This window comes from Necator americanus, chromosome I, assembly GCF_031761385.1.
Source record: "Necator americanus strain Aroian chromosome I, whole genome shotgun sequence".
Lineage (NCBI taxonomy): Eukaryota > Metazoa > Nematoda > Chromadorea > Rhabditida > Ancylostomatidae > Necator > Necator americanus.
Window position 1 is genome coordinate 14836004 of NC_087371.1, and position 16361 is coordinate 14852364.

General features: G+C 42.2%; 2 protein-coding genes across 3 annotated transcripts; one reads left to right on the forward strand and one right to left on the reverse strand.

The window, feature by feature from the left end:
• Positions 1 to 833: 833 nt before the first annotated feature.
• RB195_005576 (uncharacterized protein) lies at positions 834 to 3693 on the reverse strand (the record flags this gene model as incomplete). Its single annotated transcript, XM_013443444.2, has 4 exons — positions 834 to 947; positions 1020 to 1121; positions 1185 to 1291; positions 3621 to 3693. 4 exons carry the CDS (start codon positions 3691 to 3693, stop codon positions 834 to 836), a joined length of 396 nt encoding a protein of 131 aa, XP_013298898.2.
• Positions 3694 to 6315: 2622 nt separating this feature from the next.
• On the forward strand, positions 6316 to 14895 carry RB195_005577 (uncharacterized protein; the record flags this gene model as incomplete). 2 transcript variants are annotated; one of them, XM_064178172.1, is made up of 12 exons in its annotated part: positions 6316 to 6338; positions 6834 to 6917; positions 9049 to 9097; positions 12015 to 12022; positions 12070 to 12119; positions 12319 to 12431; positions 12506 to 12672; positions 13969 to 14053; positions 14233 to 14359; positions 14426 to 14598; positions 14659 to 14709; positions 14767 to 14895. In XM_064178172.1, the coding sequence occupies 12 exons, from the start codon at positions 6316 to 6318 to the stop codon at positions 14893 to 14895; spliced, it is 1059 nt and encodes a 352-aa protein (XP_064035248.1). The 2 variants fall into 2 exon arrangements, with proteins under 2 accessions (XP_064035248.1, XP_064035249.1); XM_064178171.1 differs by lacking the exons at positions 6316 to 6338; positions 9049 to 9097 and adding an exon at positions 6628 to 6721 and having other exon boundaries at positions 12015 to 12119.
• Positions 14896 to 16361: the final 1466 nt, after the last annotated feature.

Sequence of the window (16361 nt, forward strand, 5' to 3'; positions counted from 1 at the left end):
CATAAGAACTTTTATTGCAAGGTAGAACGGGCAGAATAGACAGAATAGGCAATTGCCGTAGAGCAAACAGACGTACACTCTTATCAGTAATTCGCGTTCTCCGTGCAACCATTCCTCAGTTGCGTGTCTGTGTTAGACCGGCAGAGGTCACTTGAATTCTTCGCGGTAGTGATGCACTCGCAGATAACTGCAAGCGATTGGAAGCCGAGCATGTTGGTGCACAAACACTTGTAGCATGTCCCGTCCTAAATCCAAACTTTCCGATTGTGTGCACATAGATATATAAAAAGATTCATGTGAGTCTACAAGGTACAAGACTACAAAAGAACTTGATAGAAATGAAAAATGATAGAATTGATGAAACAGAATTTGATAAAATGACACGAGATTATCCAACTTACTATTTTGGGAGGTGGAGGACGAGTGGATGTAATTTAAAGCTCATCCAACAAAACACACAGTTTCTGTGAAAATCCAACGAAGCCTATGATCTCTTATAACTGCAGCACGCATATCACTATTGCTGCGGAGACTAACGGGATTGGAATAATCTCACACCAAATGAACAGCGCTTTTGTACAGAATGAGGTCGTCTGCAGCTTCAATGCTGAACAAAGGCAACGTGCGTGTGAAGTCGAGATCGTCCTACTCCAGCTGTGGTCCACAAGCCGCCGTTTAAAAAGTTCAACCATGAGCGAATGCATGTGCATAAACACAAATAAACGAACCGCAGTAGGATTAGGACGACCACGACACTTACTGTGAACATGTTAAAATTTCAACTACAAAAAAATGCGGATTCACAGCGTCGGTTACGGAACACCACCCACCAGTCAGCCGTGTATAATCTGTTGCATGACGTCCTTCTGTTCCTGTTCAACGGCTTGCAGAGACGCCAATTCGACGCGCAGCCTCTCGAGTTCCACCTGCCTTTCTCGAATAACAATCTGCAAGGGAATCTCAACACTTCTGAAAATCATTTAATAAAAACTACTAGTAATAAATAAAATTAAAATTACTTGCAGCTGTTGAGAGTCCGAAGATCTCGTTTTGTCCACTGACTGAAACGCACTTCTGGCGGCCATCGCTCGAAGCTTCTCCGCTTCGACCAGAGTGGCCAGCTGAAATTTCGGTAAAAATGGTTGTAGTTCCATATTGTGATCGTTCCTTTTCAAGCGCTTCACCTCTTCAAATGCTTTGAGAAGGCCTTCGGTTGTTGTTCGAAACGATGTCATTTGTGCAGCGAAATCACGGGAATTGGTTCGCAGATCTCCAAGCGTGTCGGAAATCTCTGAAACGAGAAGGGCAACCTCTACTTTTGAAGATCCATGATTCCTCCACTGTATACCCCTTCGTTTGACTTTACGCTTCTCCACAAAACAAAATTAGTACTTCTTTAAGCAGAGTAGCACTAGATTCTTTTAGGATATTTGGTTTGTTGTCGCAAAACATTTTAATATTTAGATACGAAACGGATTCTAAGTAACGGGAAAACAGAACAATTACACAATTGCCATTGGGCGGTGTCTGAGGAGTGCAGGCTTAGGTAGCTCAGTTTCTGTCGTTGAAATACCTCCGAACAATTCGAAACGTCAGCTAGTTCGGAATCGCTTGTACGATACCATCTGTACAACATCGAACTGTATTATTTGTTGCGCAGATAGACCAGGAGACTGCTCCGATGTAATCAGGTGCGAGTGGAATGTGTTGGTGAAACGGCGCGACTGCTATGTATTCGCATCAAAAAGCTCATGAATGGACAAAATATGTTATAAATAAGTAAATAAATAAATAGGTAATAGGTAAATAAATATGTAATAAGTAAATGTAGGTAAGTAGGAAATGGACATTTTTAGGCGCCACAGAACAAAAAAAAACAAGACGGAGCCGATTTTGAAATCAGTGTCCAAACCTTGGCACACGAATCTAAAATGTTGGCTGGAAAATGGCCGGAGCCATTTTGGATCAAAGCCCTAAAATGAACCGCAAAGGGGGATCTGTCTCGATAACGTGGGGACTCGAAACATGTCTCGGATGGCTCTTCTGATCCAAATGAGGCATTCGAACCATTCGCTCTCGTGATCGATCAGTCAGCAGTCTAGGCGTCTCCGATCCACGGTGAGCAGTCGCTACGTCAGTGGTTGAAAAAGCAGGCTTAGAGTTTGTCTGTTTAGTTGTGGAGAGATATGGTCGTTTAGATTGTGAATTGAATTCACCATTTCAGGCTCTGAAGAAGACGGTTTTTTTGTAACCTTTTTAAAAATATTTTAAAAAAAATATCAGTGAAATTATTTAACAACTTTGTGTACAGCTTATTAAAAATCAACATCTTACTATGCCAACGTTTATTGTACTCGAACTCTTGCAGAACAATTACTTTCCATTTATTTCTATAAAAGGCGGCAGCTGAGGATAACCTGAGCTCTATCACCTGCTCAAAAGAACTGAGTTGCGTTCATTTACAGACGATTGAGTCCGAGAAATGGGTACTAGAAAAAAAACTGAACAGATCTGCTGGCTTGTTTGAGTATTGTTCTGGTTGTACGCTAGTCACTAACATATGTATAGTCGGGTCAAAACGACGGGAATCACGAGTGTAGTTGCGGTGCATTTGCGTACGCGCTCGAAACGGCGCGGTGGAGGCAGCAGTTGGAGCTAAGGTGGGACCTTCGCAAAGTGCAGCGATGGATAGTGCCAGCAAGGGTTTCAACACGCTCCTAGCCGCTACGCTCCACCGAAGCGCCTCGGGAGAAGCCGCGTACGCAATTGCGTACGTGCTTCATGTCGTTTTGACCCTACTATATGAACTCAACGCCGAATGGATTCAACAATGTGCCCACGGCTCGTCTTTCGGGCTCTACGGCCTTTTTCTGATTGGTACATTTCCTTCATTTGGCACTGCTCAAGTCGAAGGCGGTTCGTGCCCACCTTGTTGAGAATTTTCGGCGCTGACCATACATCACCATCAAATTAATCAACGCTAAGGGTAACATCTTAGTATGATAAGATAAAGCTGCATAAATTGTCAATTTCAATTTGCCAAATTTTGTCAACTGACGTCACCCATATCGATATTGACCGTAATTTTTTGTTTGTTTTCATTTTCTTCTTTTCTTTCCGAATTACTTGTCATTTATATTTCTTCTTTTCGTACCTTTCTTATGTTCGCTATGTTTGCTTTTGTTATAGAGATCAATATTGCATCTGTATTGTTCCTAAGTCATTGTATTGTTTCTGTTCATGTATTTACTTCCATGTTAATGTTCTTCCTCTTTGCAAGGAAAGTAAAGTAGGCAAAGAAACAAAAAGAAACATTAACATGAAATAAATACAGTTTTGAACCAAATTTCAACTGCAAAACATGAACAAAAGAAATACAATAACTTCACAACAATACAAATACAATGTAGATATCTAGAAGCAAAAAATAAAAGCAAAAACAATGGAAGCAAATAAAAAATTGCGGTCAGGTGACTTCACTTGGCAAAAGTTGGCAAATTGCCCGGCAGACCGCTCGCAGATCACCTGTGAGCGCTCAAAAACCGCGTTGCTCCGGCGCGACCTCTCGTGCAACTACACCGTGGTTCATGTCGTTTCAAACCCCGACTTTGCGTTCATACCTGGATCCATCAACCGTATGCGATTCATCTCGTCGATGTGGATACCTGCCTTATTCAGAATTTCGTCAGCCATTTCTTCCTGAAGTTAACTTGCTCTCAATAATTGCTGAAGATATCCAATGCTTGGATAACAAAAGGAAACAATACTCGAACTGACCGAGACGGTGGTTCAGTGGAATATTTATTATGTAATGCAGACAGAGGAATGTGCCAGTGAATTCGAACGACGGAAAGAGCGGGCAGAACGTTGCCTGTAATGAGTGGTCGCTAAAGAGTTAGGGTTTTTAATGAACAGAGGATTTAAAACTCTAGTGTTCAGTCAGTATTACAAGTTTAGTAAGTGGTGAGATCTGTCAACCCCATACTTGCTTTTTCTACACGTGTTGCACTTAGCTCAGCTTCAATTCTCGCATTTTTCATGGCGCTTCGTTTGGGTGTGTTTGAATTAGCAAGCTAAACAGCTACACAAATAACAGTGGAAAATGTCAAAAGAGTTCCGAAAGAAAGGAACGTGCAAACTGAAGAGGTTCCTATGAAAACGTGTGATCCAGAAGGAAATTCACGGCACCACTTACGCCAATGCGCCGGCGGTTGTCAATAGCAACCGCTTGTGGTATCGAGGTAGAACCTTCCGCAAAAACATAACAAACTCAATTCCGGTGAGGGTCTCAGCTGTGAAATATACAGCTCAGAGTAGCTACTACCTTGAAGTCGTGATACCTTGGAGTCGTGATACCTTGGAGTCGTGACTCCACATAATTCTTATCACTTTGGTGAAATTCACACTCTGTGGAATGCGATTATTATTTCAACGGAACCTGAAAACGATTACAAAGAATTACCGTCAAAGCAAAGTAATGTAATAAGTAATGAATAGTAGTAAAGCTGAAGTTGACTTTTGAGTGTTTTGAAGTTTGTGTGCCAACTTTTGCCTGAGTATGGTTCACTGTATAGTATTGCCTTCTGGAACGACGTGCGAGATCTTTCGGCGTGATTTCTACCTGTAGGACACAAATAACCTACGCGAGTATGTATGCATTCATTACCTCATGTTATATTCACTCCTACGGAAAAAATCTTTCGGAAGATCACAAGGGCGTCGAGAGTAAGAAGGGGAAAACCGCCTTGAGTTGCTCATTTTATGTTGCCACAAGCAAAGTAATAAGTCTCGCAAGAACTGACCAGTGGCCGCTGAGTCTTTCCTAAGAAGTGCTTATTCACGTAGGTTGGGACGTGTCATATTTCACTGCACTTGTTTCTACCGTATCACTGCGCGGTGGGAGCCATTTGTTTGTGCCCGCTCATTTTTGACTTATTGACAGCGCTGTGTATCTGCCGGTCATCCATTTCGGCTCACATCCGAGCCGCAGCATGCTCCTTCTTTACTGTTGTACTCCTGCGCGATATCCTTTGGTTGTTTGTGGCTCTTTTTTCTTCTCCCTTCTTTTTTTCCTTTTGTTTCACCTGTATCTAGTGTAACAATGAGTTTCTTATTTACCGTATTTATTCTCCTTCTGCCAGACTGTTCAGTTCGGCATCGTTCGTGACATTAAATATGCGATTTGATACTATTGTAGTTACTCAGAGAGTTTCTTTAGAACGGCAAAACTAGGGGGATTTACTAAGATGGATGAATTATTACTAGAGTAGGATTAACAGATCTATTTTTAAATCTTAAGAGTAGTTTTCGTTCTGCCTATTCTCAGAATGGTAAAGAGGAGAAAATGTAGTCGGGAGAAGTAGTACTAAAACGCAATCTTATTTCTGGAAGCTCTGTCTTCCTTTTTCTCTTATTATCTCCGGCCCACATGTAGTAGCTGTAGCAGCTTCTAACATTAGTGTTTAGGTTTTTAGGCGCTGACTAACTTAGTAATTCACTCCCAGGAATAGGAGCGCGATAGAGTGCACTCTCCACCCCCTCCACTACAGCTTTCCCGGTAGGTGTCGCGAGACTGGAAGGACCTTCCGTAATCAACTAACAAAAAAGTCAGCTGAAGCCGCACGATAATACGTACACGATTGTTCGTGTGCGTGTATGATATCTAGCATAGTTTCTTTTTCGTTAGTCGTTCTATAATGCTCGTAAGATACATATGTGGCACTATTGGTCAGATTGAGCAATTTAGTGGCCTGATGGTTGAAAAGCAGCGATTGATCGGAGTCATCCATCGTAACGAGACAAAGACCACAATTACCCATCTAACCTCCACTGAGTTGCATCCCAGCGATTACACTGGATAACAGAAGGTGAGAACTGCTGTATTCGTTCCAACACTCAACCAACATTTCCAGATTATTGTGCCAGTATTTTAAACGCCCTAAGAGTTTGTCGAGCAGAAACACATCCTGTTATGCTCTACGCGTATAGCTTTGCAATAGAGTGACTGTTTGGTGGCGTGATCAACGTACGTGAACATTTCCGTAAACGTCTCTAATTTCCATTTTACAAGACCGTTTCACTTCTTCTATTTCTTTGCTATTGATACAGTGATTACGATAATCTCTGAAGGCAGTAATTCATGGAAATTTTCGATTCTGTTTCTTTTCAGCAGTAGGTGAGGACTAGAACGTAGTGAGCGCAAACGGAGTTTGGCACAATGGAGCACCTCTACGATGACATAGAAAAGATAGAGCTAGATCAGGAGCAGTGGACCGATCGAGTTACCAGACGGTACAACTCGTTACACCATTCAGTATGCCGGAACAAAACTTCGTAAAGTGGGTACTCTTCCTGTTGCTTTATCGCATGGTTTCATCTCTAATACAAGGTTTTGACCTGTCCGTCCCATGAGTGTAACGAGTTTCTTCGCTGCTGGTAAATTGCTCCGCTACTTCTGACTTATCTGTTTTCTACATTTGGGTGGAAACCTTTCGAATACCTTCATCCTCAATTCAGGTCTCAATTCTCGTTACCTTAAAAATGGACAATTTATAAAGGGGAAAAAACTAAGTGGTGGAATCTCACCAACTACAGTAACAGTCAAGGTTCAGGGAGTAGTGTTAAAATATGAGTTCTGCTGTAGCTGAGATTTTTGGTTGTGCAGTAATGCTTCAAGCACATTACCTTTGCAAAATAGTATCAACGGGGTTGAACAACAAAAGTTCTTGATGGCAGCACGATAGGAGCAATATTGCTGGAAGAAGTATGATGATAAGCATACTTCTTTCAGTAGTTGTGCTTATCAGAATCAATCTTTTCTAGCGATATTTCAGCGAACACTTTCTCTGGATTCTCTACAGCGAGAGAGAATTCGCCGCTCTCACCTATGAACAATTCGATGCAATGGTTTTATTCAGGTCTGTGTGGTCTAAATTAGTTGGTTTTAACCCAGTACCTCAAGGTACTTTGGGAGTCTGACCCACCACCTGTGGTTGTGTCAAGAACCATAATTTTTGGATCGCCTTCTCGGGGTATCCGTGAGTGCAACAGAAAAGAGAAAGACTTTTGAAGTCAACGTACAGTCACATCGTGAATTGGAGGATGAGGAGGTTTCGTGACTAGTTTTTTTTTTTTTAGCAATCACAACTACTCATGCGAACTGATATTACCGCCGACCCGCATCCTCGCTTAGCTTGTCGTCCTTGAACATAGCTCTGTTCTATTTTCTCAATTTTCGGCAGGGACTCGCACAAAACTCGTCCATTCACCGCTGTTTAATATCCTGTGCACTTAAGTTATCCATAAACAGGGAGCGTCCTCAAACGCTGTCTGCCAGTTCAGCGTGACGAAACGGAGCCTTGTTACCAAAGCTTTCATACTTTCATACTCTCAATTTAATCATTTGACCTCTTTTTTTCGGTGTGAGCCCTTCACTTTTGAACGGTTGGCGAAAGAACTCCCTTCACTTGATCTGCACCCCTGAGCTAGACCCTTTTCACCTGAGAAGGGCTCGGCTCCCCCTATTGCACTTACTACCGTGCAACTTATTTGGCTCTTACGTACCCGATCATATGCTCAAACGTCTGGTTGCGTTTAGTACAAGCTGAGCCAGCTTGAGCAGGTAGCAGTCAGACTCGCATACGCGGCCCCAGTCAGAATAACTCTTCTAAAATTTCACGAAATACTGCTAAAATCAAACTTCTAGTCTAGAAGTAAAGCTTAGTTTGTTGTTTCCGGTTCCTGTTTCAAGTACACATCATTAGCAAAATAACGACAGCAACATTTAACAGAGTATGAAGCACTCAGTGGCGCCCGTATTTCTGGTCGCTCTTTCTTACTTTTTTCCTCTTAGTAATTTTAGCTTACATGCCGTAGACCTCTAAGACTAATGGTTAGGTCCTAGGGCCCCGACTGATTTAATTATTTCCTTCCAGAAATAGGGGCGCCACTGAGTGCCCCAACTACATTTTACCGAAAGTTGAGTTTTTGCGAAAGTCCTACCTCTCTCTCCCTCTGGAGTCTCCACGGCTAGAGAGACTTCGCGGTCTCGCCAACACACAATTCGGTGGCACGTGAGCCACGCACTGTTTGCTGCCGAAATCTTCGGTTTTAACACAGTATCTCAAGGTACTGTGGGCTTCTGACCTACCGCTTGCGGTTGTGTCAGTAACCTTAAGTTTTGGATCGCCTTTTCGGGGTATCCGAGTGGGCAAATTAGCCAAGGGGAAATATTTAGCCAACAGTAGCCACACAATCAACTCGAAACTTTCAGTGAAGATTTGTCGCTAGTTTTTTGATTGTATTGCATGAAAAGTCTACATTTCTTAAAGGAAAAAATAACCAACTACTCAAGTAACAGGAGGACCTGAGCACTGAAATTCGCTTCACAAAAACATTTCAACAAAAATCCGGTGTGACTTCAATCTCTTTCTTTCGTTTTTCCTACTCTTTCTATATAGTGTGTGAAAAAAGTGTTAAAAATAATACTAAGAGTCAAATTTGTTTTGCTGTCGTAGATAAATTAGTATAAATTCATTTTGGATCTGCAGCCGTTTCAGCATTAAGAAATTGTTTTTTTTTTAATTGAATTCTTTTAATGAGAAGAAAAAAATACTAGTAGTTGTTGTGATAACCACGAATTCTTAATTTTTGAGGCTATTTTTTCAGAGATTGCAAATAATTTAGTAGTAGAGATTCCAAGCAGTGCTTTTACGCTTACAAAAGAAAAAAAACTGTTCAGTTCAGAGAGTACTTACTCGAATGAAAAGAAGGAACGTAGAACTGCTCCAACAATGTCAAATCTAACTTCTTGTTGCCCTCCCGGATACCCCGAGAAGGCGTTCCAAAAATTGAGGTTTTTGACACAACCACAAGTGGAAGGTCAGACGCCCTTAGTACCTTGAGATACTGGGTTAAAACCAACGCTGGGCGTTAGTCTCCGCACAGCATTCATCACCGACCCGTATTGGTCGCTGGTCCGATCGACCAAACTCTCTCTAGGCTTGGAGGGTTTAGAGAGAGGCGTTTCTTTGTACAAGCGCTCTGAAGAGATCGATTCCAGCAGACAAATAAACCGAATGCGATAACTTGCCACAGTGTAAGTGTGTTTTATTAGGTATTTTTACTTCAGGAAGTTTGACCTAGAGGATTGCTGCTAGTTCGTCACTGTTCTGCTGTCTTTTCATTCTTTTAAATGAAGCTCCGTGTTTTCTCAAATTCTCATATTCTTCTGTTAACGTAATAAATTGTATTGATTAAGCAATTTAATTCAATTATCATCTCTGACAAGCTAGAGATAAAACTTCAAAAGATTAAAATTGACCATCAAAGACTGTCTAAACCTTAATTTTTCGTTTGCTTCTCCAAACTAGGAGCAACTAGACCTTAAAAAGTGGTTCCTCTGAAGGCAGAATTTGAAAAATTTACTCCTTTCCTTGAAATAAAATGGCCGTAAGAATACTGTTTTCAAAATGAAAACGTATCAGAAATATTGCATTCTCAAATGAGGATTTTTAATTGCCCTGTCCACAGTTTGACTAACTACAAACACGTGGGGCGCGTATGTGCACCTACAGTCGGGTCACAACGACGTGAAGCACGTACGCAATTGCGTACGCAGCTTCTCTCCAGGCGCCTTTGGTGGAGCGTAGTGAAACCCTTGCTGGTACTACGCATCGCTTCAGTTCGCGACAGTCCCACATCGGTTCCAACTGCTGCCTCCACCGCGCCGTTTCGAGAGGGTACGCAAATGCACCACAACTACAGTCGTGATTCATGACCATGTCCTTAACGTGACATTCACGTCGTTTTGACCCGATTACAGAAACTTTTCATTCGATTCATCGTTTAATAATAGGTGCATTTTGAGGGGGGATCTTATCTGTATTTCATTTATTTTGTCACGGCATACAGTTCTCTAGAGAGTCGCGACATTGCCGTATGCATTCGCTACGGAATCTCTTGTGCAACTGTGGTAGCCGACTTCTTTCTTTACACTGCTTATGACAAAGGTTTGGCTTTGGTTTTTAGTGATTGTTCGGCGTTTTTCATAAGCTTTACTCACTAGCGATCTTATCACACAATTCTCACAGGGACTTGCAAAAGCAAGAGGGTACTTGTTAAGTTCACTCAGATCCTGCCGCATTATCTTAATTTATACTCTTAGAGCTAGTATCAGAACAGCCAAGAATGGCACCAAAAATGTTCCACTGTGCCTCTCTAGTTAATTTTTTGAATGGTTGTAACGCCTTATCAGGTATGAATAGGTTGATACTGCTATCGCAGCGTATCGAAGCTACATCCACGCTTTTTCCATCTAAAGAAAAAATAAGACCAGAATCCAAATAAGACATCTTATGCACTAAATGCAGCGATCACAGTGAACCCGTGGTTAGGTGAGGTCGAAGGGCTTATGCAGCAGTCGTCTTGCGTTATCAAAAAGCTTTACGAGACAACCATCACGCATGATAAGTGCAACATTGCGTTAATTTAAAAATACGTGGAGACATCAAGACAAATCCCAAAGCATTCGACAAAAAATGTGAAGGATATGGACCTCATTGGTAATCGTTAGTTCAACCCAGTGATTTTACGCGTAGTTGCATGCCAGCTGTTTTGTTCATTTCACATGTAGTCAGTGGCAAATATGTTCAACCATGTGAGCGCGATACGCCTTCTATCACTGCAGCGCAGACCAATTTGTATGTCAAGTGAAGTGTGTATAGTCGGGTCAAAACGACATGAATCATGAGTGTAATTGCGGTGGATACGCGCTTGAAACGGCGCAGTGGAGGCAGCAGTGGAACCGAGGTGATACCGTTGCAAACTCCAGCCATGGTTGGTGCCAGTAGGGCTTTCACCAAGCTCCTAGCCGCTACGCTCCACCAAAGCGCCTTGAGAGAAGCAGCGTACGCAATTACGTACGTGCTTCGTGTCGTTTTGACCCTACTATAGTTGTACAAGTTCTGCGCTCTCTTTTTGAACCCATTCGGTGTCGGCTATATTTTCGTGGCTTTTTTTCGGTACTGATTCCAGAAATTCTCCATGTAATTGCACGTTTTCTCCGTTGCTCCTACTTTTTTTTCGTAAACCACGTCCTTTTTTTTTCCTTTGCTCCGAAAAACGCTCACATGGTCTCATACTGAACTTGTAAAGATCAGTGGACATATCAATAAATTCGTTCGCGTTGAGTAGCTGAATATGCTGATCTATTTACGCACGCTCCAACATTTACAAACCTCCATTTCGTTGTGCTGACTTTGAACCGGCGTGATTGTGCGACACGATAACTAGTTAGGGAAGTTCCTGAGGTTGAGGTAAAGTCTCACTAAAATGTGATCTATGATGCAACGAAGCGAACGAAGTAAAACGGTTTCTAGATGTTTTTTTTCGTGATTGTACGCTATTTCCTCATGATTGCATATGTCCGCAACAGTTTATCTCAGGTAAAATGTAGTTGAGGGAGGCACCCTGACGCACCCAAATCAAACTGATTTCCTACTGTATTTAGCGTCATTCGTGGAGGGAACTTCAACTGTGTCAGCTGCACTCAGAGCGCGAAACAGGTTATGGTGCACAACAGTTGCAAAGACGTCCATAGAAGACGTTAATCGTTCTCGTCGTTAGACCATTTCATTGGGAAAAATGTAGTTGAGGTGGGGAGGGACGACTCAGTAGCGCCCTTATTTTGCGAGGCTCTAACTTACTTTTTTCTCTTAGTGACTTCTGTTTATGTGGCATACATCCTCTAGGACTAATGCTTAGTCCTTAGGGCCCCGATTCATTTGGTTATTTACTTCGATAAATAAGGGCGCCACTGAGTGCCCCCAACTACACTTTCCCCAATTTCCCCAATAGTGGTCTAACGACGAGAACGATTAACGTCTTATATGGACGTCTTTGCACATGTTATACACCATAACCATGAAAAAAAAACGGGTTTGAATTAGTTGGGAAGTAATCATGTTAGGAAATTTGCCGTGATTCCATTCTCAACAGATTTTTTTCTTTTTCAGAAATGCTGGTGTGCGCCGAAGAGGTTCACAAGGCGCTCCAGCGCTTTAGTGGAAGGATCCATAAAACGCCTGTTATCACCTGTGAGAGCATAGACAAGATAGCTGGTTAGGATTCAATTCACCGAACTTGTAAAGATCTTTAAAAACGCCAAAATTGCCAAGCAACTGTTGTGTCAGCTCTTCCCACTTTTTCTGGATAAATAATAAATAAATAAATAATCCTGAATTCAAGACAGATTCAGATAGTTTGAAACTCTGTGATCTTTGTAAATCTAGGGGTATGTTAGCTTGTTGATTTGTTCAGGATGTAAAGTGTTTATGAAATGTGAGCATCTCCAAAAAACTGGGAGTTTCAAAGCGAGGGGTGCTTTAAACGCCGTCCAGAAACTAAAGGACGAAGAAAATGCGCTCGGAGTTGTGAGTCTGTTTTTCATCGACTGTTTTTTGTTTATCTGTTCGTTCTTTCCACTATTTCTGGAATTTTGATTAAGGTGACTCACTCATCTGGAAATCATGGCCAGGGCTTAGCTTGGGCTGCAGCACAAGCGGAACTGCCGTGTCGTGTGGCTGTTCCAAAGAATGCGCCTCCCTCCAAGATGGACGCGATGAAAGGTTACGGCGCATTGCTGGAGCTGTGCGAACCGACAATAAAAAGCAGGTTGGATGTTTTTCAGATTTCGCCTTCTAAGGGTTGCAGTTCGCACGGATTTGTTCAATTGCGCCTTCGAATAGGCAGGGGTGAAGAGGTGTGTGTATGAAGCAGAGAAACATACTTTGAACTGATCTGGCTGAGCACATTCCACACCGACTCTATGTCTGTAAGAGGCTACATTAATGAAATATGGTCGATTCTGATTCATCGGTGGTCTGGAGCAATTGACAGGAATTTGCGCAGCTTCAATGGCTGGGAAACAACGTCAGCAGTAGTGTTCAGCCTAAGATTGATTCGATCCTGTCATCTTCCTCGCATAAATTACCCGAGTAGGCTGTTCTCAATGTCATGTCTATGCGAAATTAAAGGCATCACCCCACGAATCTGGGGTGACGCGGGTTTCAGGTGGGTTATGCCTATACGGGGTCATAGATGATGGACATGGGGGTGATTTCGTCCATTTATTCCTTGTTGCCGTAAAAAACGGCTCGGAAGATGTGGCTTCGAGAGTTCCGGCGCGCTATTTTCTACGAGTTCAATTAGAGCGCGCCAGCCTTGTGTACGCGCCGCTTCTTCAGTCCGTTTTTTACGGCAGTTAGAAAGAAATGGACGGAATCACCCTCCTCCCCATAATCTACTATCCCGTATAGGCATAACCCACCTGATATCCGCACTACCCGAGATTCGTGGGGCGATGCCTTTAATCTCAGCTTGGAGAGAATCTTCTACGAGCTGCATTGACTGTATATATCTGTAGGATGTGCACTTGTTCCTGAGGCGATGTTTCGGCATAACAATTCACTGTGGCATATAAGAGTAGAACAAAAGCTTGTACAACTAGAATATGCATGTATTCATCGAAAAGGCAATCTTTCGTTGGATTCCTCGAGATCTATCTGCATAATGACGGTCTTTCGTCAATGTTCAGGGCTAGGTACCACTCGCTACAGGATTGTAGCGCCATCCGTCAAAACTTTAATTATGATCACCGCTGCACGTCCAACATTGATCTCTAACAGCTAAATGTGCAACTAACAGGTAGTACGCTCCCCGAGGGTTTTGATAGTAATCAATTTCATTTCCTTCCTTGGCCTCCTAATGGTCTTAACATTGGTTTTAATAGATTTGCGGACAAATTAGATTCAATTTTTTTTTTGCTACTCTCCGCAGCACTTCACTACTCTGATCTCATTCTCCGCAGCTTCTTAGGAGAGAAGGTGGAGAGTTCCTTTAGAGTTTTTGAATTTATTTCTTTCTATGTTTTGCCGCAGCTCTGCCGTTAAATTTTATATGTATTTTCAGAGAAGATACGTGCAACCGTCTAGCAAAGGAACTAGGATATTGCACTATTGAACCTTTTGATAACCAGGATGTCATATGTGGACAAGTGAGTTTTCGATGAAAGATCGTCTCCTATATTTTTTTTTGTCAAAATCACTTCCAGTTTCAACGAAATACAGGGAAAGCTGCAACTCTTGAAAATCCCGTATATGGCATATATTTTGTCGGGTGTCGAGAAACGCTGCTTTTATTGACTTTATCGATTGGTTTATTGTCCATTTCTAGGGCACCTTAGGAGCAGAAATAATCGAACAAGTCCCAGAAGCTGATGCGATTTTCGTAGCCATAGGTGGAGGTGGGTTGGCCAGTGGAGTAGCCGCTTACGTATCAGAAGTCCGACCAGATATTAAAGGTTTGCACTTATTGAATTCTGAATGAACTTTACTGCAAACGATGAGAACATAGATAACCATTCTAGTGTTCCTTGTTGAACCTGAGGGCAAAAGACTCAGCGAGTATCTCAGAAATGGAGAGATAACCAAGGACAAGGATGCTCTAGATACAATAGCAGACGGTATCCGAGTGCTTAAAGTGGGAGAAAACTGCTATCCTATTTTAAAACGAACAAGTTCGGACAAGGTCATTACAGTGGTGAGTTGCATGGTATTATAAATAAGCTTTTTGCAGCAATGTTTCTAAAAATTTCTGTAGAGTGATCAAGAAATCCGCGAAGCTTTAAAGCTGTTATGGACAAGGACGAAGGTAGTAGCGTTATCAATGAGTGTTGGTAGATTTATTGCATGCAAAAGCCTATTTTAGCAAAGAGTGGAACCTTCGGCGGCTGTGCCATTAGCAGGATTGCTAAAAGTTTCACCAGCTGAGCTCGGCCTCAAGAAAGTGGTGTTAATATTGTGCGGTGGTAATGTAGATATTAATTTCATACCATGAGTAATCTTTTATTTGAATAAAATTGTAATATATATTTGTTGTAAAGTGTATCTAATAACTCCTTGCAACTGATCCCGGTTACTAATGAAATTTTCGTTCCTACTCTGACTCAATCATATAGCCGAGTTTTTAAATTTGAAGGCAGCACACCACGAATCTGACATGGTCTGGGTTTCCCTGGAGAAAGCGCGAGAGGGGTTGTAAATTGCGTTATCTGAGCTGGTTCCGCTCAACTCACCCTAATCATTGTAAAAAGAATGACGTAGAAGACACTAAACCGCTAAAGTGGTTTCTGCACCGTTTTTTGCGACGATTGAGGAGAGATGAGTGGCACCAACACGGATACCGCAATCTACGACCCCATCTCTAGCCTACCCTTGGGGAAACCACGTCAGATCAGTGGTATGTTTCCTTTAAACTTTAGTTGAGCAGTTACCTGGTGTGTCCGCTTGTACAGCATTCATAAATGCTAGTTTTTTTTTTTTTTTTGCCGTCATGTTAATTTCATACTACACGAAGTTGGGTTGAAACAATCTGAAGCATGTCGCAATTCGAAAGTGGTTGTGCTTTGTGCGAAAATGGTACCTTTGCTAGCTAGTTGAGCTAGCAGGCGTCCTACCGCGAGCGCAGCTGTATCAATCTTCAGGTTGTTCTGACGCGACTGTATTTTTCTCTCTTCCCTCTTCCCCTTCTTTTGCACAGAAGACCCACTACTTTGTAGACATGTCGCGTAAGACATCTTTCAATTTTTGTCATTTCATTCGCGAATGACTCAACTCGAAACAAGATTTCTCGGTTAAAGGCATCATCCCATGAATCTGAGGTGGTACGGATCTCAGGTGGAGTATTCTTATACGGGATAGTAGATTATGGAGAGGAGGGTGATTCCGTCCATTTCTTCCTAATTGCCGTAAAAGAACGGTTCAGAAGATGCGGCACGTGCACAATGCTGGCGCGCTACATTCGAACTGGCAGAAAATGGCGCCCCGGAACGCTCGAAGCCGTATCTGCCGGGTCATTTTTTACGGCAGCTAGGAAGAACTGGACGGAATCACCCTTCTCTCCATAATCTACGACCCCGTATAGGAACTCTCCACCTGAAATCTGTACCACCAGATTCGTGGGGCGATGCCTTTAATTCACCAGAAGCAAACAGGCGCTGTAGGTTATAGGAGCCATCTTTTTGTTCAGAAGTTGCGCATGTTCCTAGAAGACCGGATATGTAAATGGGCGATGAATCTATCCCGATTGTTTTTATTGCGTTCTTAATCAAACAACTCATTGAACAAAAAACTACCGGGAATACAGAATATTCGAAGAAATTAAGGTCCCGCATTAGTTACAAATAAAAATGAGAACATTTGATATTTTCCAGCAAATAAATAGATAGCTTTGAGGCACAAAACATTCTACCATTGAAGACGTCACATGTTCAATGCTAGAATGTTGAAGATGTTTGAAGTTTA